This window comes from Bombus flavifrons, chromosome 5, assembly GCF_040668555.2.
Source record: "Bombus flavifrons isolate JBK064 chromosome 5, iyBomFlav1_principal, whole genome shotgun sequence".
In the NCBI taxonomy this organism is placed as follows: domain Eukaryota; kingdom Metazoa; phylum Arthropoda; class Insecta; order Hymenoptera; family Apidae; genus Bombus; species Bombus flavifrons.
In genome coordinates, this window is record NC_138446.1 from 8,114,569 (window position 1) to 8,139,078 (window position 24,510).

At 35.7% G+C, this 24,510-nt stretch overlaps 1 protein-coding gene across 1 annotated transcript in view; it reads right to left on the bottom strand.

Moving 5' to 3' along the window:
• The window catches only part of Dscam3 (Down syndrome cell adhesion molecule 3), a 313,340-nt gene that overhangs the window by 129,660 nt on the left and 159,170 nt on the right, over positions 1-24,510 (bottom strand). The window contains exon 3 of the mRNA XM_069114043.1: positions 20,670-20,759. Coding sequence (XP_068970144.1) covers positions 20,670-20,757 — 88 coding nt within the window. The 5' untranslated portion in view covers positions 20,758-20,759. The remainder of the gene's footprint in view (positions 1-20,669; positions 20,760-24,510) is intronic.

Consider the following 24,510-nt stretch of genomic DNA (forward strand, 5'->3'; position numbering starts at 1 on the left):
AGCTGCTACGCCCGGCCGAAAAAAGTCCTCGAGTGCAAAGGGTTAATATGCATGATCTCTCGTTTCAATCCTGTATTGAATATCTTATTAAGTTGTTGGCAGACGTCGAATCTTTATACGAATATTTCATATTTATTAAATTCATATATGTAGGAATGTCATATTATTAGTTTGTAGGTAGCAGTATCATTTATACAATATCGTTTGCACTCACGCGTAATCGAATATGAAACCCCGTTTCACGTATTCGTTGCTCACTACTTCTACGACACAACAACACAACGATCTTCACACGACAACGATAAATTCAACTCTGACCCTCTCAACTCTCGTTACAATGTTTTCCATGCTCACTTTTTCCTTAACATAACTTGGAAACGCTCACAACACTCCTTGACAACGTTAACATATCTTGACAACGCTAATAAACAATTAGCCCTCACGCCACGTTCTTCCCTGATGTCACACTATCCCACATATATTTAAGAAGATAATTACGAGAGTAGAACCTCGGTAGAAAGTTGTTCAAAAGTATTGTAGAATATTATAGAAAATTATAGAAAGCACTGCATTTTGAATAATTCGTATATCTTTTAATATTACCCTGTGCTTGATGTACCCTGTGCAATTTTCCACTTTCAAATTTCCTATAAACGCGTGAATCGCCGTCTAGTCATTACAGGTTCTCGTTAATTGGCAAAATTGGAGCAAGATCGGGATATAAAAATTGGACGATCGCAGCGGCGTTAGCTTCACGCAGAATCAACGCGTATGCGATGTATACGTTTAAAATCTATAGAAATTTCGTATAACTTGACTAATGGACAGAGATGTACACCTATACATCGCTAGAACCACAACTTTCCATAATCCATAATCAACCCTCTCTCGACCCTTCACACAAACCTTTCTCATAATTATTATCAACAATCACCATCGACGTTCATTCAGCTTTGACCGAGGTCAATTTGCGGTTTCGTACATTTCAAGCACGGCGATTAGATGCGACCAGTCAGATAGAGATGATGAGTCGCGGTTCGCTGTCCGATCAACGCGTAAAAGCGTCGCACGGTGGATGATTCACTGGCGGAAATACAACGTGCCACCGACACTAAATCTTTTCGTCGAGGTAGCCTTCTGTATCGCGATATCGTGCACGCCTTCCGCGAAAGACGCGATTACCAACGGGCACGGATACCAGTGGCACACGATTTACCGATTTAATCGGATCCTCTCCGTTATTATGTAGATAACCCGGCGGCGCTGGGAATAATTGAATTTGGCGCGGCGATCAGACGCGTCATGGAGACGAGTGGGATTGGGAATTCCGCGGACCGTGAAATAGGATTTCGCGAAATTCTCTTTCGCCGCTGGGATGGGTTTCGCGATATTAAAAATGAACAATTTTTTTCCGATTCTTTTCACAGAGGGCCAACTATTCCAGGAATTTTTCCCCCGATTTTAAGGGTCGCAGAAGGGTGGTTGACGAGGTTGGAGAAAAGTTGTACGGTTTTCAGGTATTTTTAGATTTCAGATTGCAGCTTCAGTCGATTGGGCTATCGACGTACACTTTGCTGAATTTTTAATTGTTAATTGTCTATGTTTAGGGGAATTTGAGAAAGTTGTGGTTCGTGATTCTTGAAACATTGTTTCTTTTGCTTCCACATGGTTGGTACTTTGTATGTTTGTACGTCGTAGTTTCACCATATTAGAAATTTCGTTCGATTTCTTGGGAGTTCTAGCTTTTAAGTTAGTTAGCTCAAGTTAGTTTAAGTTCGCGCCTTTTGGATTTAGTCGATTTGTAGTGTTGCGAAGAACGTTGTTGTAGTTAGTTGCGGTTGCAGCTGCTCTCTGAATTATTTTTAGATTCTAAATTAGAAATTCAATCGATAGGACAATTTGTTTTGTGAGACGTTTCAAACCTAAACCGCTAAATTGCAACGGCTGAATCTGTAGGCAAAAGAGGGAAAAAGCTATAGTTTGTCAAGAAACGCTTTGTTACAGAGCTGTAAACTAAATATCGCACGTATCAAATAAGCAACGACGTATTTTCCATTATTGCACACAAAAATGAATTGCATTATCGTGTTAGCGTAGTTACGTGCTTTCTATCATGTGATGACAACTCTGTGCCGTTAATAGCTGTAATAATAATACAATAAAAAACAATTAACTAGTATTTTTAATTATACTGTTCCTGTGGTTGGATACAAATTTAACATGGATGAACAATGGAATTAATAGCATTTTGCAGTTCCCGGGAATTTTGTTGAGTTTCAACGACTACGTGTTTCATTCGTCACGCTAGTTTTTCATGTGAACTCGTCTCTATAGAATAAACCTTTTCCTTTACAGTTTCCCGTAAGTAAAAATCAAGGTATGTAACGCTCGGTGATCTCATTGGCTAAAAAGCTGCTCCACCACGTCCTATACAGCTTTCAGCGTACTTGGCACGAAGAACTAATGTAACGAGTAAAAAAGCACAGTTCTCGAAACTCATCGAAATTGTCAAGGACTACGAGATGTTATTAATTCCATTGTTTATCAATGTCAAATTTGTATCGGAGCACAAGGAGATTTCGAAACGTGGGATTAAAAATATTAAATAGGTAATTGCTTTTTATTGTATTATTATCATAATTATTCTAAACTGGGCACAGAATTGTTACCACGCGATAAAGAACATGTAATCACGCTGACACAATAATACAGTTAACTTTTGTGTGCTGTAATGGAAAATACGTCGTTACCTATTTCCTACGTACAATATTCGTTCATAACTCTGCAACAAAGCGTTCCTTGGCAAACTTCATATAATAACGTTTCTTTCTTGCTTTTCTTGCAGTTTCACGGTTTAAGTTTCCTACACGTACGCAAATTTCAAATACAAGTAACGAGAAACGCGGAAGTTTATCTTTCTGCACATTTCAGTGAATTTTTGAATATTAATCGTATGTTTTCTTAAAGGTGTTGATTTTTTTTCTATGGCAAATATTTCGTGCCTGAGTTTGCAAGTTGTTTAATATTCTAATATTTCATAGTAAAATAAAGAAGATACATTGAGAAAAAAGAATTCTTTCACAACGTATCGAACTTCGAATTTCTCTATTACGAACGACGAGAAATGTGACTTATCGTACAAGGTACCATTTTCAAATAAATGTTCTGCAGTTACGTTTAAAGCATCATCAAATACCGGGTATATGGTGTCACTGGGAGACAAGTTCCGTGATGGTTCCTATGATCCTAAGTTCCTATCCCTGAAAACGGTTCTATTTTAATAAACAGGTCGACAAGATCGCTGTAAAACGCGACAGCAGCCACGAGAGTCCGCCAATTTCCGCTCCCCCTAATATCTCTCCGATTACAACGTTGTTGGGCGGAACAGGCTGGCAAACCCGATTTGTTGTGTCAAGCTGACAGCCGAGACGAACTTCAACACGCAATAGCGAACGTGTACGCGTCGACACGGCGTCGCGATGCCTAACGCCGCTGCCACGCGGTGATGGATTAGACGCGCGGAACGACGCGTCACGGATACCAGATGAAAATCTGATTCGGAACGTATACACAACCAGCGAGTATTCCGACTGGTATAGGATTCAGCTTTCTCACGGATATTTCAGATGTAACATCTGATTTCTTTTTCAGTCAGTATACAAAATTATTCAAATTAATTTTTGGGAAGAATACGGTGATTTGTGCGATTTTCGATTATTAAAGACTGGAGAATTTCTGAAATTTGGTAGATTGTAATGTAACGTTGATGTTTCGTAAAAATGACTAAAAATATGATTTTAATATTTAATATTCCTTGGAAGAATTAGGTTGATTTGAAGTTAAGAATGTTTTATTGGAGGATCAGTGGGAAGAAAATAAAATAATTCTGTAAATACGTAACACAACGCTATTGCAGAATGTTGTATCTTTATGCAAATAAGATAATTACACAGGAATTTTTGAGAACTTTGTGTGTGTTAGATGTAAGTGAGTAAAAAGAGAATATAGGAAAATCGACGAAAATTTGTATTTTTTAAATTCTGAGATTTAAAAATTGTAATTATTGTAATAATAAAAATATAAACAGTGAAGTCATTATAATTTAATTAAATATCTTTAAATGAGCCCGTATCAATTTTATATCAGAGTTCGGATATTTATTCGAGCTGCGCAAGTATCACGTCACGTCTTAAGATTATATTAGCAGAAGAGACAAGAGCTTTTGTGAAATGTGATTAAAATTCTTATTCCATCACGTGTGTTACAGGCACGTGCGGTGGTTCCATTTTTCGTGTTGCATCTTTTACGATCTTTTAATAACTTTCCCTACTACGTTTCACAATGTCAACGTGTCAAGACGTAGGATAGAGCGTGCTTTGAATATCATCTCATTTCTCTTGAAAGCTATCCCATAAGCCTATTAAACCGTTACCTGCTGTACCTTCAAATTTCCTATTAAGATGTTAAACAGTAAAATAGTTCAGCACGCGACGATCGATTCAAAATCATTCTATTACGATCAATTACAAAAAATAGAAGATTCAATATACGTGCCCCTACTCCAAAGCTACTGATTAAATTTCAAAATTTTTCACTAAACTATATTTCAAAAATTGGGACAATTTACCCGGAGAATTTTATTCCATCAAAATCATTGTTCGGAATTTTCCCTTCTTTGGGAAATACATATCCTCACCGAGCTGTAAACCTAATGATTCCGAGGTCAGGTAAAAAACCCCGGGAAAGGATCAGGCGGAAGAGCACAATGGACAGACGAAACCGAACGGCTGATAGAAAGAATCAGCAACGTAGGAGGGCAGTTCATCATCAGACATCGTACCGTACGGATAAAATACTTCACTCCCAACAAGATTTTACCACCGCCGTGTTCATAACATCACACGTTACTTTTATACAACAAGTGCAAATAAAGTTCTAGATTAATCCAACACTCGATCTATTAAACCTCCTTCACCTTGAGCGTTAATTCATTCGAGGTACGCGATATCGACCGGTCGGTTTGACCTGACCGGTTGCTCTTTAGTCGATAATTCGCAACAATTGTTAATGCTATAAGACTCTCAATTAGATATCTCAAATCAATAAAAATCCTCTGTTAATTAAATTTTCAAGTCAGTCGAAAAATGTTACATACCTTGAAATCAAAGACGATGTGTACGTACATTTAAAACCTTTGCTCGGAAAAATCACATAAATTTTTACAACCTAAAATCATTGAAATCTATTTTCGTGAACGACACAGATAATAAAAATAAAAACAACGACTAAAACAAAAACAAAAAAAAATCAGCGTAAGAGACTAAAAAATAAAAGCAAATAGTGTAAAAAAGAACGAAATGAATCAAAATATAGGAACGTTTGTTACGGGGCAGGCTGTCGATTTTGTCGAAATCGATTTTATCCGCGATATTACGGCCCCAGCCGGACGTTTACGTGACCGCAGAGCACGCGTTGCCAGAGGCGCTAAAATGCGCGCTTAATATTTACTCTGGACCGCAAAGCGGAACGCATCGCTGCCAGGTATCGCAAATTTCATTAACAATATCGTCGATCAAACGTAGCTTGCCGTCGATAGTTCGCGATCGCTTTCTCTTCGGGCTTCGCGTTTCATATTCGCGGTGCTTTATTCGTTCGCGACAGTGGCAATCGAAATATTATGTGGGTCAAATTGAAATTCTACGGTAAACGGATTCGCGATTGTCAGAATTGAGCAGAACAGCCTGCTGTATGTACTGAAATTGAACGAATAAAAATAATGGCCATCTATTTTGTATAAAAATAACGGATTGAGATAAAATTGTTGCGAATGAGCCTATCCTTGAGGGGAAATGATTTTGTAAATTTAACGAGTGTACATTTGACTATTTTAAATTCCCGCGGACATTTGCCTACAATGAGGTAACAAGGAAATATGAAATCGAAGTTTATTTCAATTTATAATACAATTTCTCATCGTCTAAGTAATAGTTATTTTTCATCGATTTTCTGACTAGATGAGAAATGATAGCTGTTAGCTATTGTAAAAAAGACTCATATTTTATTATGTTTGATATATAGTACAAATCAAATACAGCGATGTAGAAATCTAATTTAAATATAATGCGATGATATTCTATAGTTTTATTTTGATATTCGATACTCTTCGATATTAATATTATTATTTAGAGCATTTTTCATGATTTCTAACTTAAGATAAAAAATACACCGAGATCCATAAAAGGAAAGTAGAAAAAGGCAGAACACATGATACGAATGTACCTTTTTCACGGTGTAACCCGTGAAAATTCGTCAGTCGTTGAACGAGATGGAAATCCGGCAAATTCGATCTATCGTTTTTCCACCGCTTTGATGTGCACGCCACGGACACGATTTAATCCGGAAAATAGGGGTGAAGCGAGGGTTGACTAGAGTGGCGAAGGGTGAGCTGCAGGGAAGAAACGAAAAACACATAATAACGGGAGATCAAAATCGGATTCCCCGTGGTACCGCGCAACGCGTGAAATTAGTTTTCGCGGTGTTCTGAAACGATCGGATGTTAAAAATATAAAATCGATTTGTGGACGAAGGGGATGCCTGCATCAAATTAATATTCGAAGTATATATTTGTTAATTAATCTGATGGATTTAGTCAGGTAAATAAAGTTCGTGAGCGATGAACGGTGATTATTTACTTTGGAAATTTTCCATTAAATATTTTTGGTGAAAATTTATATTAAAAGCAATAAATTAGATAGTAATTTACTGTGCGGAGCAGTAACTGCTTAAAAAGATTCGACACGAGCAACTTAGAATTAAAAATTCAGGCTCTTGAAAAAGTTGGTTAAAATCCTGGCAAGGTTCGTTAAAAGTTTCAAAAAGAATTCTCTGAAAATTTCAAACATGATCCTCGAACTGGATGGCAGAAATTTGTCTTTTTTCAAGTAAAATTACGCGATAATTCCTACTAATTGGATATAACTCTCCATCTATTGATTTATGCGTCAATCGACGACACCGAGAACAGCGTATATATTTGTACATTTGTTTTGTTAGAAACGCTAATTAAATTAAATATTAGGTTGTCCGAAAAGTGTCTTTCTTTCGTAAACGTGTTATTTACAACGGTGAACCTTCATACAAACGTGAAACCAAGTCTGTGAAATGTCACGGTGTTTATTTCAACAGAATAAAATGGATCGTACGCAATTCGACAAAATAATATAAAACAAAAAACATTGTGCGTCTATTATTTCTTCATAAAACGAAAGAAACTTTTCGGACAACCTAATACGTAAAATTGTAATCAAGGAAATACAGAATCGCATTCTAAGACATTTTGACAATGTCAAAAAAATGCTGCCAAATTCTACATCGCAAGCCTTTCATTCATCACCGATAATTGAGCACGAATGACAGACAATTTATAGAATTATAAAATTATCACCATACAATTATTCAACTACCTTGAACTATCATAGCTACTCACGTGACTCGCTATATTCTACCGCCTCCTGAAATTACTATCACAATGAATCTATATTTTTTATATACACGTCAAAGGTCAGCTACATATTTCAAGTTCCATGATGAACCATCGTATTAAGGCTCACTTATCAAATTCTATATCTGAAGCCTGTATCGATAGTTGATCGTACATGACAGACGATTTACAAAATTATAAAATTATTACAATTATTAGCTACAATTACCAAATTCCATTGAACCGTTACAGTCACTTCGATACCTCATTACGTTATATTGCCTCATAAAACTCCGAGCACAGACAAATGAACCAACTACCATCTCGAGTTTCAACAACCCCTATCATTCACTTCGACCCTTCATTCAAGATGTGACACTTTCTATATCCACCCCGAGAATCAGTTACTTCGAGTTTCATGGCGAGCCATCGTATTAAGGGTCACTTATCAAACTCACAGAACTACATCGATGGTTTATCGTGCATGACAGACGATTTACAGAACCATAAATTTATTATAATTATCAGCTGCAATTATTAAACTACAATTACCTACATACCTTGCTGTATTATACTGTTTCATCAGAATATTACCACAGACAAGAAAACCAATAACCATGTCAAGCTTCAACAACTCTTATCACTTCGACCCTTCATTCAAGATGTGACACTTTCTATTAGGTTGTCCGAAAAGTTTCTTTCCTTTCATAAGACGATAACAGATAAACAGCAATTTCTGTTTTATATTATTTTATTGAATTAGGTATGATCCACTTCGTTATATTTCTATTATTATGTTCGAACACAATTTGATAAACTAATATAAAACAAAAAACATTGTGCGTCTATTATTTCCTTTTAAAACGAAAGAAACTTTTCGGACAACCTAATATATCCACGCCGAGAATCAGCTACTTCGAGTTCCATGGCGAGCCATGGTGTTTAATTTATTTGGATTTACAGAATTATAAAATTAATACAATTATTAGCTTACATACCTCGCTGCGTTACATCGCATCGTAAGACCAAAATTATTAACACGGACAAGTTAACCAACGACCATCTCAATTTTCAACAACCTCTTCAACTTCACATCGGTTTTTCATTCGGGATGCGACCATGTTCCGTGTCAACTATTTTAGAGTCTTATGATCAATTATCGTATTAAGGACCACCTATTGATAAATAAAATCGTTTGATCGGCGAGTGCTGGAGGATCGAAAATGATCATAGGATTACGCGTTCGATTTCAGAATACGGTCACGTTTCATCAGTTGGGAACGGGCACGGAGTTGAGTTATGGCAACGTAAGCATTGTCAGCGAATGAAGCTCGAGCGACAGGCGCATGCTTTCAGCTGCTTTCGCAGCGAAGCGAAGCTGAGAAAGAGTAGTGTCGCGTCAGGAAATTGCTCCTCGCGCGGAATCGAGTGAGTTGCAGGTGGAATGGCACGAATTTCGCGGCCCATTGATGGGCTCTTCGAGTTCCCCGGTAATTATGCGGTGTAGCGCGAGTGGATGTGGAAACCTATTGGGGTTGAAATTTCTTCGGCTTGGCGATAGAGTTTCCCCACGTTCATGATTGACGATTTAATTTGTTTTGCAAGAAGAATTCGTCTAAGATTTGAGAGGAGAATCATTCTCGCATGTGGCTGTACTTAGGACAAATTTCAATGTAAAACAACGTATAGACTGCACATCTGCGTTTCATAGAAAGGATCGGTGTAAAATTTACGAGGAAAATTATTTGCACGTGTGTCTGTACTTATGAGAAGCTTAAACGTAAAACATTGTGTAGATTGCACACCTGTGTTTTCTTTTTAAAGACAATCCGTATAAAATTAGCAAGGAAAATTATTTGCGCATATGTCTGTATTTATGAGAAGTTTAAACATAAGGAGAAATCGTATGTTCGCGAGGAAAATTATTCGACTACATATCGTTTGTTTATTTATAGGAACTTCAATCGTACATCATTGTTTTATAAGAAGAAATCTGTCAGAATGTTTCTCAGAAGGTAAATTATACAAATGTGAGAGTATTAGGTAACAGTGAATTTGAAAAAATGAAATTGTTATACGAATGTTTAATTTAACGATAATGTATATGATTTTGTGAAACAAATTCTTTTGAAGTGAAATAAAATTATGTCAAAAAGTTCGAAATATGCTTATTTAGGTATTTTGGTATATCTTCAAACGATTCGATGTTATTTTCAACGATTTTGATACTCGCGCGAAATGATGAAAATTATTCAGTTCATTATATGACAGTTAATTGCCTCTGTAACGTGCAACACCAAATTACATTAAACTCGACAGTTTAAAAAAAACCCCTAATTTAATTTTGACGTATTTAGTCCAATGATTAATCAAGTATCGCTCTAGAAACGGATACGTATTTATACCGACGGTAATATTACGACCATACAGATTCGAAATTTCAATCACGCTTTGAAATTAATGGACATCTCTGATATTCCTTCTCAATCATCGTTTAAAGAAAATCGTACAAAATATGGGAAATTAGAGGGATAAAGAAGACAGGCCGAGAAGATAAAATAGTAAAAAGATATACAAAAATATTGAAATAGATTCTCCAATATTATTTGACAAACCGTATTAAAAATTACTTCGTTAGATCACTGCAAAATTTATTATCATTAGATAATGTTATAAACGTCAAAATATCGTTATTTACGATAATATTTGCTACATTGGAAGAATTATCTAAACGAAGAATATTAAAAAGTAATTGTCACGACAAAAAAATTGTCACGATAACTAGAGAAAATATCTCGTTTAACAAAGAATATGATATTTATGCTTCGTATAATGATTTTGACTGAGAAATAAGACAAGATTTTTACGCGACTGTAATAGCTAGCTTAATATTTAAAATTTTCGCAATAAATAATTATTATTTCGTTATCACTGAGCGAGTAAAACAATCAGAGAAAGATCCCAATAACGCTGATCTAAATAATTTATATCGAATCCGAAATAGAAACTGCTCCATTTTTCTTTTCCTTTCTTTTCTTTTCTATTTTAGTCGTCGAAATATATAGCGACGATAAATCGAAGATTTTCACTGTGATTCGAATAAAATGCGATAATGGAACGTTGATTAAAAGAAATGGTAAGATAAAAGAAGATGAAGGGTTGAAAAAAGACGGTTTTACCGTTGTCCGGCTATCGTGCCTCATTAAAAACGTATTCTTTCATAAAACGTAAACGAGGAGAAGGGAAGATCGATGGAAACAGCAACTTGTAACGCGAAGAGAAAATGATTCATATTTTTCACCTTTCTCAACATTTTAATTTTTACAAGCAAAGCGATATGCCGCGATTGTTTTCAGTTTGCTTTGCAAATGCATTAGAATCTACAGATGCCGAAGTGAAGCAAAATTTGAATTGTTAAATCACATGTTTTTATAAAGTTAATTTTACGTGTTTTCATGACTGTTGAAATGAATAAATTATTCTTTCAAACATTATGGTCTCCACGGTATCCGTTAGATAAAACGACCTTTTCCCGAGGTTCTATAGTTTCTTAATTAAATTCTCAAAAATACCAACTCGCATAGAAATCCTCCGTCTAACGATAAATGTTCGAACACCTTTCGTCAGCCACTACATCGCACCGTTTCAAAACTCCATGCACGTTCAAACACCCCCTTCATCATCCCCCTAACAGTGACGTTTTCGTGCGAAAGATGCGAGCTACCGGAATAACGGTAGCCACCGTAAAGTCGTCCATTTTCCAGCGGACACGTACCTTCGTTTAATGTCCGTTCACGGTGATGCAGGAACACGCGTGCAAGGGAAATGGTCGGAGGACGAAGGACACGATGGGTAGCAGAGAAAGAAGAAAAAAAAAAAAGGGCTTCGGGAGGTGGTGGGTTGCCCGCCAGAGTCACAAAGAATGGCGATCGAGGGTGGACCAACGATGGCAGGCAGGCAGGCAGGGGGTTGTTGGATGGGTTGGCGAAGGGGTAGACGCGGCAAAGAGCGAGTATCGCGATACTCCATCGGGCAGAAATCGATACGGGGATGGCCAGGGGGACAGGGACCACAGGGGGATGATGCCTCTTCGCTGTCTGTATTTTTCGCGGAAGCATCGCGCGGGCACGGATCCTCGGATACACGTTGCACGTGGCATTCGGCTGTGCTTCAACGTTGACGAGATGATGAATTTTCGACCTGTTTGGAAAGCGATCGTTGTTAACATTTCGCCGGAGGGAATCTCCTACCTATGGTAATTCTAGCTGTGTTTGTTTTACGCGAACGAACGGATGCTAGATGTAGATGAGTTTGGTCTTCGCTAGGGGTGGAATTTAATGGAAGATAAGCATGCGAACGAGTTTCCTGTTTCTTCTTCGGCTCGATTCGCTAACGGAACGCTTTTTTAAGGTTTTTTTCGGGGTATTTAATTTTCTAATTAGCGAATGATGGATTTGGATTTGTGTGTTTTCGGTGTTTGTATTGTAGAAAGCTGGATGATGACGGAGTTGTTTGGTTTGTTAATACTCTTCGTGGAGGTATAGCGTGCTAGGACATTTATTGTTCGATTTTAGAAATTAATAAGACAAATGAATGGCTGAACCAGCCATTTCTGTTATAGCGTAAGATACTCGTATACTAATGGTCAAAAATGTATTACTACGAAATTTTGTACGTGCAATATTTGAAGAAAAATTTGGATACTTATTAAATATCAGGAATCCTAAAACTAAAAATACAAATATATGTATAATATATAGATGAAAGCCAGAACAAAAAAAAGATTTAGAGATTCTGGTGTTAAGTAGTATTAAAGTAGCATGTGAATAGGCATCTGTTATTTTTCGAAGCTGCATATTTTTTATGATACAATATATTAATAAAATATTCGTATTTCCAGCAATACATTATGGAACTCGAATTAATGCTCTTTCAGCAAGTATTAAGAAATTATCGTTCAAAGGAAAATTCAATATACACTGATGGTACATATCAATCATCAAGAATTTACATTGTGTATATCGTGCATACTATGTAGAACATTTTGAAATTTCATTAGCGCTGTAATGGGACACGACTGTGGTGATTTGATTAGTTAAATTTGAAACTAACCTGAAGATATACGTAGGAGTTACGATATATCTATTGCAAATGTATATTTAATAGAAAATTAATATACAGTATGAATAGTCGTATAAAACATATACTAAGTATTAAAAATGGTCTCTGAATATTTAGATTTATTAATATAAACGATAGTTGACTATTTAAATACTTTCGTATTGTCTGCAAAATGTATACTTGCACTAAATATCTTTACAGTCTCTATGTACATTTTCAAGTTTTTAAAATATAATTATGGTAGTCGAGTTTCGCCACAGATTTCTTTCAAACTTACAACCGATAAAACTACGATAATTGAGTTGCGTTACTGTTAACGAAAGTTTAAGATGTTTCCATATAACACACGTAATATATTCGTGAAAAATTTCCATAAGTGTTCGAATACGATAACGAGAAACTGTATATGGGAGAAGCTAGAGCTTTTATTATAAGGAAGCAATTAATTACCAGAACGAACACTGTAAGGGGAGAAGGTCTGCGTATGGTCAGACGCAAGTTATCTTCGCCATAAGCGTCATCCTCTGACGCTTGATTTAAAAATTCACGCGAACAAAACTTTCCCACATATTTCTTTACTTTCTCACAAACCCAACTCAAACAGATTAAAACTTTCAGAACTTTTATCGATAAAATAATAGAGTTTAAAATGATCTACAGAAGAGTATTATACGTTTATTAATATTAACTTTTAAAATTGTTTATATTCCATGAAAATATTCTGTGGAATTAAATTTGCACCTTTTTACATGCACATATAACTGTATGACGTTTATTGGCAATGATAATCTTTGTTATAATCAATTATTTACTTTATAAATTTGATCAAACTTTTGATTAAAACCGCCGCGAAATTGAATTTTTAATACCTTCATCATTTTTAACTCGTAACGTTAATTTGAATGAAAGCAGGGAGAAAGCATTGTGAATGAAAATTACGTGCTTGAAGTAGAATGAAGCACGGTTTTTTATTCGTTTGGTTTTGCAACGGCAAGTGTTATAATTATTGGTGCTTCGCATCAATTCTAGTACTTTAGCTTAATTGTTCGTTAATTAACTGCGAGAAATTAATTAATACTTCATTCAGCTCGTTACAAAGTTGTTAATGCGGGTAAGTTATTCGATGTGGATTCCGCTGAAGCAGACCTCCAAACATTAATTCGAGCTTATCGAAATCCTAATTCTTGCGAAGATGAAACCGTTGTTAATTAAGAAACAAGCGCCTTTAGCAGGGAGAATTCTAATTAAAATATTTGTTGCATGTTCGGACTTGTTTAATTCGTTTGTTCTTTTATTTTTCTACTAAAATATTTACATTATAAATAATCCAAAAATGTTGGATTTCTATAATTAACGTTACGAGAAAATACTTCCTGGATATCCAACTTTTCACACCTCTTATTTTGCTAATAATATACACAAAGTAAAGATAATTAAAAAAGTTCTAATTTTTATGAATTACGTCGCGACAAACTATACATAGATATTATTTATTATGACATGTTACGTCGAAACAGAAGGCGTTAATTAGGAAACTTCGTACTTTACAAACTGATTATGGTATATTATTTCTGATTTTTGTAATTTTCTACTGATTTGTAATTAAGTATAACATCACAAGTATAATGTAAATTAAGTAATTACCTAGTTAAATTTGATTTTCATTTGAAGTTCTTGATTAGTTTTGGCAATATCTTTGTAGAAATATTACGATGATACTTCGAAAATTGATGTAAGGCGGGCCAAGTTTCTGTTGGAATTGGATTAAACCATACCGGCAGAACAAACAGCGGAAGGAGAAGAGGGCTGGCTTTGGTCAGACACACTTATCTTCAATCCTAGGCTTTAATTCTTGTTTCAATTTTCTACGTGTATAATACTACTTTCTCGACCTATCGTTACAGTAATACTATCCTCCTTTAAGACGTCTAACTTTTTATTTTCGAAATTTACATTTTATATTTACTTATATAATTTTTCATTCAAATTGAAACACTACCAACGACTTCAAATGCGATTTAATTCCACTATCACACATTTCACCCTAACTTTTTACCATAATTCACGCTCTATAATAACAAACTACTCAACACCTAATCAAATCTCGACCAAACAGTACAACATTTGATAATCATAATTGAATGTTATTTGAAATATTATAATTTTTAAATAAAGTAAATATTTTTCAATGCTACTGAACGCACAGAAAAGTTAGGAAAAATCCATCCAAACACTTCATTCTCATCTGAACGAAGCCACCCTATTACCATTAATTACTCAACAAATCCCACTTTGCGGAGCTCTTCGTTACCATCAGGCAGATTAAGAGGAATAAGCAGAAGCAAAATCTCCACGGCGTATACCGACTTGTGCACCGTAATAATTAGCGAACAAGCGAATCGTCAGCATTTTCAGATTCGGCTGATTCGCTGACTTCCGTTCATTCAAAATTAACCGATAAAAGCAATGCTCTTTGCGATCGTTTTTCTTAAATATTTGAAGAATATTCGTTTGGCTTCGATTCTTACCGATGTCGAAGGCCGGTTGAAATCGTCGTCGTCATCGTCGTCGTATCACCCTATCGTTTTCTGTCGTTTACTCGTCGATATTTCAACGCGGCCTATCTCCGCTGTCCTCTAATGGATAATTTCCATCCCACCCCTGTTGCTGCGTCGAAACTTTGTACGAACGAGCGAAAAAACCTGGTCTGATACGCTAGTTGACATCGACGATTGCCTCGATCAGAAATCAATAGGCTTGTCTAGAGCGTCTCTTCTCAACGCGAGTCTCTCTCGTACGTTGCTTGAATTATTGCCATAGTGTGACAGGTGATCCCAAGATCCTAAAATCCTTGAGACGAGTATGCGTGTCTTTTCTATGGTGCTGTCTGAAGAATGGGTTTTACCGAGCTGTTTTTCGTTATAATGTTTTGCAGCGTTAGATATTGTAAAATATTGCTGTAATTCAGAGAAGGAAAAATATTAATTTTACAGTTGTCCAGTCGTGTAACATGCAGAAGCGGGCATGATGCCAAAGGAGTCTCAAAAACCACATTTCAAAGTAGAATACCGTCAAAGCTCAAATTATAATTCCGAGATGAAGATAAGCCGCAAAATGTCAAATTTGAAACTAATCTAAAAATATATGTAGAAACTACAGGGTTAGATTTCAGCCGTTGTAACAAGTTTAAATTCCAATTTTGTAAAAGTAAATTCTAGTGAATTAACTCGAAATCATTACCTTCCCCAATCTTTTCGATCTACTGCAGTACAAAACATCGATAGACAAACTTCAAGTGCCTTTCCACACTTTTGTAATTCCTTTATACAAGTGCTGCTTCATACAAAGAAATCTTAAAAGGCACATTCTGAAATACCCTGAACGCACAAACCATCATTCCAAGATTCGTCGAATCCTGCGACCTCTCGGCATCGATAAACCGTCATAAATATCATATCATCGATAAAGTGTCGAGTTTGAAGCGAATATACATAAGCAATGTACATATATAAATTACAAGACCATATTCCACACTTGTTACAACGAGCTCAAAATCGTTACTTTTTCTAATCTTTTTGACCATCTAGAGTAACAAGAAGTCGATAGAATTTTATGCTTCTAAACTTTTAAGTGTCTTCTCATTGCTTCGCAATTCCTCTGACAAAAGATCCAACGAAGTCTTGAGAAAACACATTCCAAAGTAGAATATACCCTGGACGCTCAAATCATCATTCCAAGATTCGTCGAATCTTGCATCGTGCCGGCATCGATAAACCATAAAATGAGAATCACTGAGCTGTTCGGGCCGGAGTGTTGGCACAGTGCTCGTGATCGATTACTCGTCATCCGCGCGCGATGTCCCGAGTTCGACGCCCACCACCCGCTGCCAAACCAAACGTACTTCTTTCTCTTTTTTCCACACCCCACCAACCCCTTCTGCAACCCCTTCTCGCCTATCCTCCTACTCGAGCTCGTTGTCTCCTGCTCTCTTTCCCCTGTTCTATTTCCAACCTACGGGTTCCTCTCTTCGGTCGTTGCATCGATCTCTTCTCTTTCGTTCGCTCCCACCTTTCTCTCTCTCTCTCTTTCTCTCTTTCGACACACGTAGAAAACGGCCGTTGTATACGATGGACGTTCGCACACTCAAACTGATCCTTCCTCTTCTCCTTGCCATCGGGACCGCTTCCACCGGAAGAGAATCGTAGGCGCAAAAAAAAAAAAAAAAAAAAAAAAGAAGAAAGAAGAGAGAGACCAGCCAAGCGGGAGGAGTCGATCTTTGCCAAATCAAACTTAAGCCAGCCCCCTCGTCTTCCGTCGCATGCTGGACATTCGGAATATGGTTCGCCGCGTTCAAAGTATCGATCCTAGGTGACTAGACGACCAAACTATGCTCTAGTTTTATCCCCTTTCGATTCCTTCATAGAGGACTCTTTCTTGTCCACGTTGTTGCAGACGAAGGTTCTTTATTGGAGGTTGCTTCGAGCCGGTTGTGTGGATTTCTGGTTTGAATATCGAGAGCTTTGTACATGGAGATGGCGACGTTTGAACGGATAACGATTTGCAATGAGCAAAGTTATTATTCATACACGACCTTCTCCGATTCCTTGATAGAGAGTTTTCGTCTCTCTTTCTTTCTTTCGAAGAAGATTTTGTAAAAATCTTTCGCTGTGCGGATTATGGTTGGAATATTTAGAGTTTCGTACATGCAGATAGATAACTGAGTGGATGGTGATTTGGAAGAAAGTGACTAAGATATGATCACGATCATGATCACGACATTTTTCGATTTCTTGATAGAGGATTTACCTCTCCCTATTTGAGAGAGGAAGATGCTTTAGAGGGATTTGATTTGGTTCGGCGAATTGTGATTTGAATATTGAGAGTTTCGTGGATGAGGATAGGATTGTTTGAATGGATAGTGATTTGAATAAGAAGATCACTAGTCTACGACCATTCTGGATACTTGCGTTTTTCTCCTTTCGATTCTTCGATGGAAAATTTTCTTCTGTTTTTCGCGATAAAGCTTCTTTATAGAGATTTTGTTTGATTTTGAATAAGGTGACACTAGTCTGCGATCATCCACGACACTTTACGATTCCTTGATACAGGAAATTCCTCCTCTATCCGTTTTGCGGAACAAGGTTTTTTAAAGATACACCGTGCATTTATAGTAGAACAGCAGGAAAACTATAACAAGCGAAAAAAGAACAATACGTATTTCCTTTAATACGATAAATCTCAATTGACGCGTAATCGAAGTTGAGCCGATCAAACGCGTTATTTTTATTCGAGATTAAAAACGCAAATGCATGAAAACCGCGGATGTTTTCAGAGAGTGCGTGTGACGAAGCTTTATCGAAAGCCACGTGCTTCTAGCGCAAACATCCACCTCTGTCCTTAATTAAAATGTAGAGTAACAAACAACGTGTTGAGCAAATAAAACTCAATACCGGAATTAAAAATACGCAAATGATGATCCACCGTGCGTTCTTAATTTGCATCCACGGCTCTCGTGACTTTCAAATTATCATAATCTGGTCGAACGAGTGACTAGCAAGATATTTATTTTTATTAAAACTCCTAGTTGTTATACAGCATGGCTACGCGCGCATGAAAACGTTTCCAACGTGATTGAAAGAAAACGTCAGATTTTCTAATTCTACTCTGATAAATCTTACAATTAATAGAGAAATATGGGAAATATAATTGATCTTTCAGCTTGTAATATTCTTCTATCGTTTTAAATAGGAGTATTTGAATCATCCAATATAGAGACGATACGTCGAGAAACGAATGTTTTCAAATAATAAACAGGTTTTATCAGGTTTGTCAATTACAAATTTCATTTCTGCTAATATATGTTGATAGATTCATTTATACAATATGGAAATTAATTTTATTGTTTGCATTATTTCAGTATATTAGTATTAATTGAAATAATGATACAATAATAATAGGATGCTAATTATACTAATTAAAGTTAAAGAATGAAAATTATGTATAATAATAAAATATAAAATATAAATTCAACATTCTATTAAAATTCCGAACATAGAATTGTTAAACAATATTAATTAATTGTTTAGGATATAAATACTATAATCAAGTTTCTTATCGTCCTTATAAAGATGTGAATTTAACAGCTTTCGTCATACAACATTAAATTACATTCTGATTAGACAATTTGAACCTAGTTACTTTTTAATAATAATTAACAGCTGTAAAGATTTCGTAAATATTTTACCCTCGGATACTTTTAGATAACATCGTACACAAACTTCCCCGCTTAAAAATTTAGCATCTTAAGCGATATACCACTTCAAAATGCAATCTCTCGTTTTCTAAACCGAAAGAGAAACTCGAATCACAATCACTCGTCTTATCTGCGCTATTATCAATTTCTCGATAAATCAATAGGTCAACCGTACAAAAGAAACAATCTCGTTCATGTAATGTTTTCTTTGTACTCCACGTAAAATGGAATTCAAATTACTCCATACACTTTTGAAAAAGATCGCCAGATTGGGTAGGTCATTGTCTTACGTTGCTCCCATATAATAAGAACGCTATCTGTCCATTAATCTAGACACAGTTCAAGCACGGCAACGCGTCCCCTAGGATACACAAACCCTTTTCTTTCCCCCTGCTGTTGGCTATTATCGAGGCGAGAGAGAAAGAGAGAGAGAGAGAGAGAAGAAGGTAGAGAGGCAGAGGTCGTACTATGTTCAGAAACGAGAATAAGCCTAGACACTGGACACGCCAGAACACTGCCAATTCTCCATTGTCCTTGGCAATCGGCCATTCTATCATTTCACCTGTACTCTTCGTTGGGGTGAACATTTTTTGGAATTACCCAGGTGGAAAATTTTGTTGCAGAATGTTGACTTCTATTCTGTTATTAGACAAGACATGTCATTACGTGTACAGAAAAATATATTTCCGGAGGTTTTGTTTTGCGAGTTTGATTAACCAGCTTTTACTCTGTTGAATGAAGTATGACGATGAATATGGATCATATAGAGAATGATATTTTTGAAGAGTTTATGTCGGAAAGTGTTGAAAATGACAACGTGAGTTCGTGCTCGCCATCCATATGCAGATGCGTTAGTTATAAGAAATAGTAACTAGAAGATAGTCCTAGTTACAATCGATAGATTTAATCGATAGGCTTGAGATGCTTTTCTGTTTTTATTCCTAGTTTTTGTAAGAGCGTGCAATAAAGGATTTTTTTTGCTCGAAACGGTGTGATAGATTTATCCATTCAATAAAATAATAACTATTGTGGTCCTACCTTTGAGTATAGAAATAACAACAGAAGGTCAATTACGGAATTTTGATTTCGATCGATGAAATATTAGGTTGTCCGAAAAGTTTCTTTCATTTTATGAGGAAATAATAGACGCACAACGTTTTTTGTTTTATATTATTTTGTCGAATTACTTACGATCCATTTTGTTTTGTTGAGATAAACACCGTGACATTTCACAGACTTGCTTTCACGTTTGTATGAAGGTGCACTGTTGCAAAGAACACGTTTGCGAAAGAAAGACACTTTCCGGACAACCTAATATAACGACGAATATAATATAATATAATTTTGATTCTGTTGGATAAACTAATACGATGAATACGGATTATAAAATAAAATATTATTTTTCCAGATTTTCTTGCAAGGTTAATTAAAGAATTTGTATTCCACTGGATAAAATATGGCAAAGAATTTTTCCGTAATTTTAACTAAATTCTGAGATTCTAGAAAATTGCTGAAAAATTGTATTTTTACATATCTATTATACTACTCCAACATACTAATCCAACTTCCGGAAATAAAATCATTTCATATCGTTGAAAATAATGGAAACATCGAACCGATATAGATAACCGAATAATCAACATTCTAAAGATAACAGATATGAAAATAAATATTTTAAAAAATGTACAATATACACGATATAAGTTCCTATAAATTATAACTCGCAATTATAAGAAATCAGTTACATGATTTACAGTAATACAATGTACAAGAAATATAAGTTGAACGATGAAGTTTGAAAAAATGACTACTCACCGGTCAGAAGGAGTAACGCCACGGTCGAGTCCATTCCCAAAGCCGAAACTCTTTGAAACGCAATCAATTCAACGCATTCTCGGAACATTCCTGTAACAAGAATTACCAGGTGGTTAGGGAACGAAGCAAAAAGCTGGGATCATAGGGTGGCAAGTAGTTTGGAACAGTGTACGTTTTGCTATGATGGATTTTGGGAGTTTCTTGCGGGCGTCGGAGACCGGACGGAAATGGCTTTCCAAGCGATTAATTAGGATAGAAGGTTCCAACGGATTGGTCGGTGATGTATCGATGTTTGAGCGGTAAATACGTTTACTACCCGCATTTATTCGATAAATTTCGCTCGAGAGGTCGTCAAAGTCTATATTAGGATATTATATATAATTCTATACCATGAGATATATACTGGGAACATTATATATAACGCTTTATATAACTTTATGTATTTATTTATATCTAAAGGATCTGTTTGTCATAGAAGAAAATTGACTTCATCAGAGAAGGTGAAGAAATTTATCCTATTCCAATTTTTTCCTATTTATTTATTTTCTATTTCCATTTATCCTGTTTTATAATCTAAAATTGTTTCTGTTTAGAAAACCAACCTTATCCTTTTATCAGCAGGTATCTTTTATCTCCGAATTAAATCGTACATAATAATCCAAAGGGATATTTAAAAAATTCATTTAACAATATTTATCTTAATTTGAAACAACATTCATTTCATACGAGCAAAATCAACTTCGCCCAAGTACAAGTTGATCCTACCAAATTTGTCATAATTCTGTTCAAAATAATGGAACTGTTTCCTAGCACGGTATTAAACAACTTTCGTTCATAAAATCAACTTAATCCATGTAACGCAGAATCGAGTCTAACTTCGAAACGACATTCGCTACAAAACCTACCATGGCACGAAGTAATTCCCATTCATAAGATCAACTTCACCTAGAAATACAAAATTGAAGCAACTTTTCTTTGAGATTTCATAGGTTTAGCAAACAATATTTTGCCAGCCTATCTTATAAAATCGTTTATACTAATACAACTTATTGGCTGTAATAGAGTTGATTTCTTAAAACCTCGTTAACGTACTTAGAACACAACAGAGCTTCGTTAAAAATCTACAAAATTACGAATCCTTTATTGTTCCTCTTTGTTTTTTCCCACTATACAATGTAAATAACGATTCGATCGATTAAACTGAAGCTATTGGAACGTCCTGATGTTAAAGATCATTCGTATTAATAAGACTTAAAGATCCACAAAGTAACGTTTTACTGAAAAATCGTTACCACATATAAACGCGAATCACAGTTCGTCAATCTCTCTTTTGTATTATTCTAAATCGAAAATTATGCTTCTATACTTTAAGTTCATTCGTGTTGATACGATTCAAAAATCGTGCTGTAGCGCAAGATTTCTCAAAATGTCGTTAAAAAAGTTACGAAATAAATCGCACTTGCAAATGTTTTACTGTCACTCTGACTCGTTCTATTGGGTTGGCAACTAAATGATTGCGGATTTTGTCATTGCCACCTAATGACAAAATCCGCAACCACTTAGTTGCCAACCCAATATTACGTATCACGAGTTAGGTTTGTATTGCAGTCATTCGTATTGACGTAATTCGAAAATCTCTCAAAATTTCGCTAGAAGGAGTGTTAAAAAGGATCGAACATTTGCGAATCTTTTATCTTCGTCATCCTAATTTCACGTCATTTTACGGGGTTAGTTGGACGAGTTTTGCGAGAGCTTTAACGACGGAGACAGCCTGGAGAATCAGAGGGCAAATTAGCATGCTGCCTACGCATCTGTTGACCATTAATCAATTAGCGCGATTCCACGAGCATGCAGGCGGTGTAACGACTGTCCAAGCGATAGAGTGTCCCCGTGGCGTAAAATTTCAGTTAAATGGCGCACGCTCGTACTACGCGCGTGTTAAATGATCACGTCGAAAACCGCGGCGAGAGTAAAGTTTAATAACGCGACAGAAACGGCCATCGTCAAACCGTACCGGCCAGACCATGGTGGCCGTACAAAATTATTCGCTTTATGGTGCAGTGGTGTATTGTGGTTGTTCATGGTGAAGGATAACGCGCAATGTTTTCGGGAATTTGGTTGGGTTATTGGACGTGAAATGCCGGTGAATAGGCATCGTTGGTGAGGATTATGAGGTGTGCTGTAGAAATGGAACGAAAGCAGGTGTCGAAGATAAATGTGATTTTTGCTACATTTTTTTTAATGAACTATTACAAAAGAAAATGGTAAAATTGGAATAATATTGATACGTGAGATATACATATAAGAGGTAGGAACTGAAATATCAGCTTCATTTTTTTATCAGTTCCACTATTTCATTGCCGAAATATATGACTAACGCCCAATTTTGAACAAAATAAATGAGCGTATGAGGTACGCTGAATAAATCGAATGAAATCGCGTGTCGGATATAAATATGATTTTTATCAAGTTTTTTTAATTAATCGCTGCAAGTAATAATAAAATATGGTCAATATTGGTACGAGTCTCTTAGAAGCCACAAATAATTTTCACAATTTTACTGCCGAGATATATAATTAACGTTCCACTGTCAAAAAATAAATAATTCATTTCCATAATTTTGTTTATCGAAGAAACATGGCGTAAATAGTAGTTGCAGCATCTAGACTCGAGAATCAACGTTAGTAATCGATAATTAGAATCTAAATCTTAATAAATTCGATATTCTATTATATCGTTGTTTAAAAAGTGAAACTACCTTTTGCCTTCATTTTTCTTAACAAAGTAGAGTCATTTGATCATTCTACATAGAATTAATATTCACGTGGCAACGAAAGTATTTGAGAAAATTCCAAGATTTCCAATCCTTCGTATAATTCTTCCTAAAAATATTTTTAAAGATATTCACCTCATTGTAATATATTTTCTGTTACAGTTAACCAATAAATAATTCTTACCCGTGTCAGAATTCTATGAAGCTATTAAACGTATTCTACATCTGTTAATTCTATAAAATTCTATAAAGACGTGCTCTGAAAAGTAACATGATGTATAAGTGAAGGAATTTCTGTTCGAGATTCCTCGAGTGTCCAACGTTGGAATTGAAACGTATTAGGCTGAACGCGGGTACACGTATAAACCGGTCGATAAGCGATAAGATTGATGATGGCGTGGTTAAGATATTCATTTATTTCTGAAGAGTGACACGTTATTTTTCAGGACGCTCTTCGACGAGCGTAATACATTTATCTTAATATTTCATGCTGTCCAGAGAGCCGAAAACGTGTGTGCGTGTGTATATATAGAACGAATGTAACTGCGAACGTTGGAAATAGAAAGAATTACACGACGTTCTTTTATTTTTTACCATTCACATTTTATTCTATTCTAACTCTAAGGGATAACAGTAATTGTAGCTTTCCATTTACATTACACTCTTTTTATTCTTCTTATATAGCTTTTATTTAATATTCAAGGGTCGAAGATATTGTGATATATAGTAAATGGTAATATACGATAAAAGAAATATTTCATCCCCTGTGTATAAATTGAATTTTAAATTTCAAGGCGATTCATCTCCCTATCAACTTTGGAATAAATCATCGTATTCAAATTCTCTTCTCTTTCTTTTCTTTTTTTCTTATGCGAGAGGTCTAAAGTAGGTATAGTTAGATATTATAAACGAAAGAGAGGAAGAGATTTTTTTATATCGACATATAAAGAACTTTTCCATTCTGTCCAGGATATTCCCGCTATCGAAATATAGATAAAATTGAAATCAAATATGAAACAACTTTGCAAGGTGTTTCGACTACCCCTTCATTCCTTCAAGATTACATTT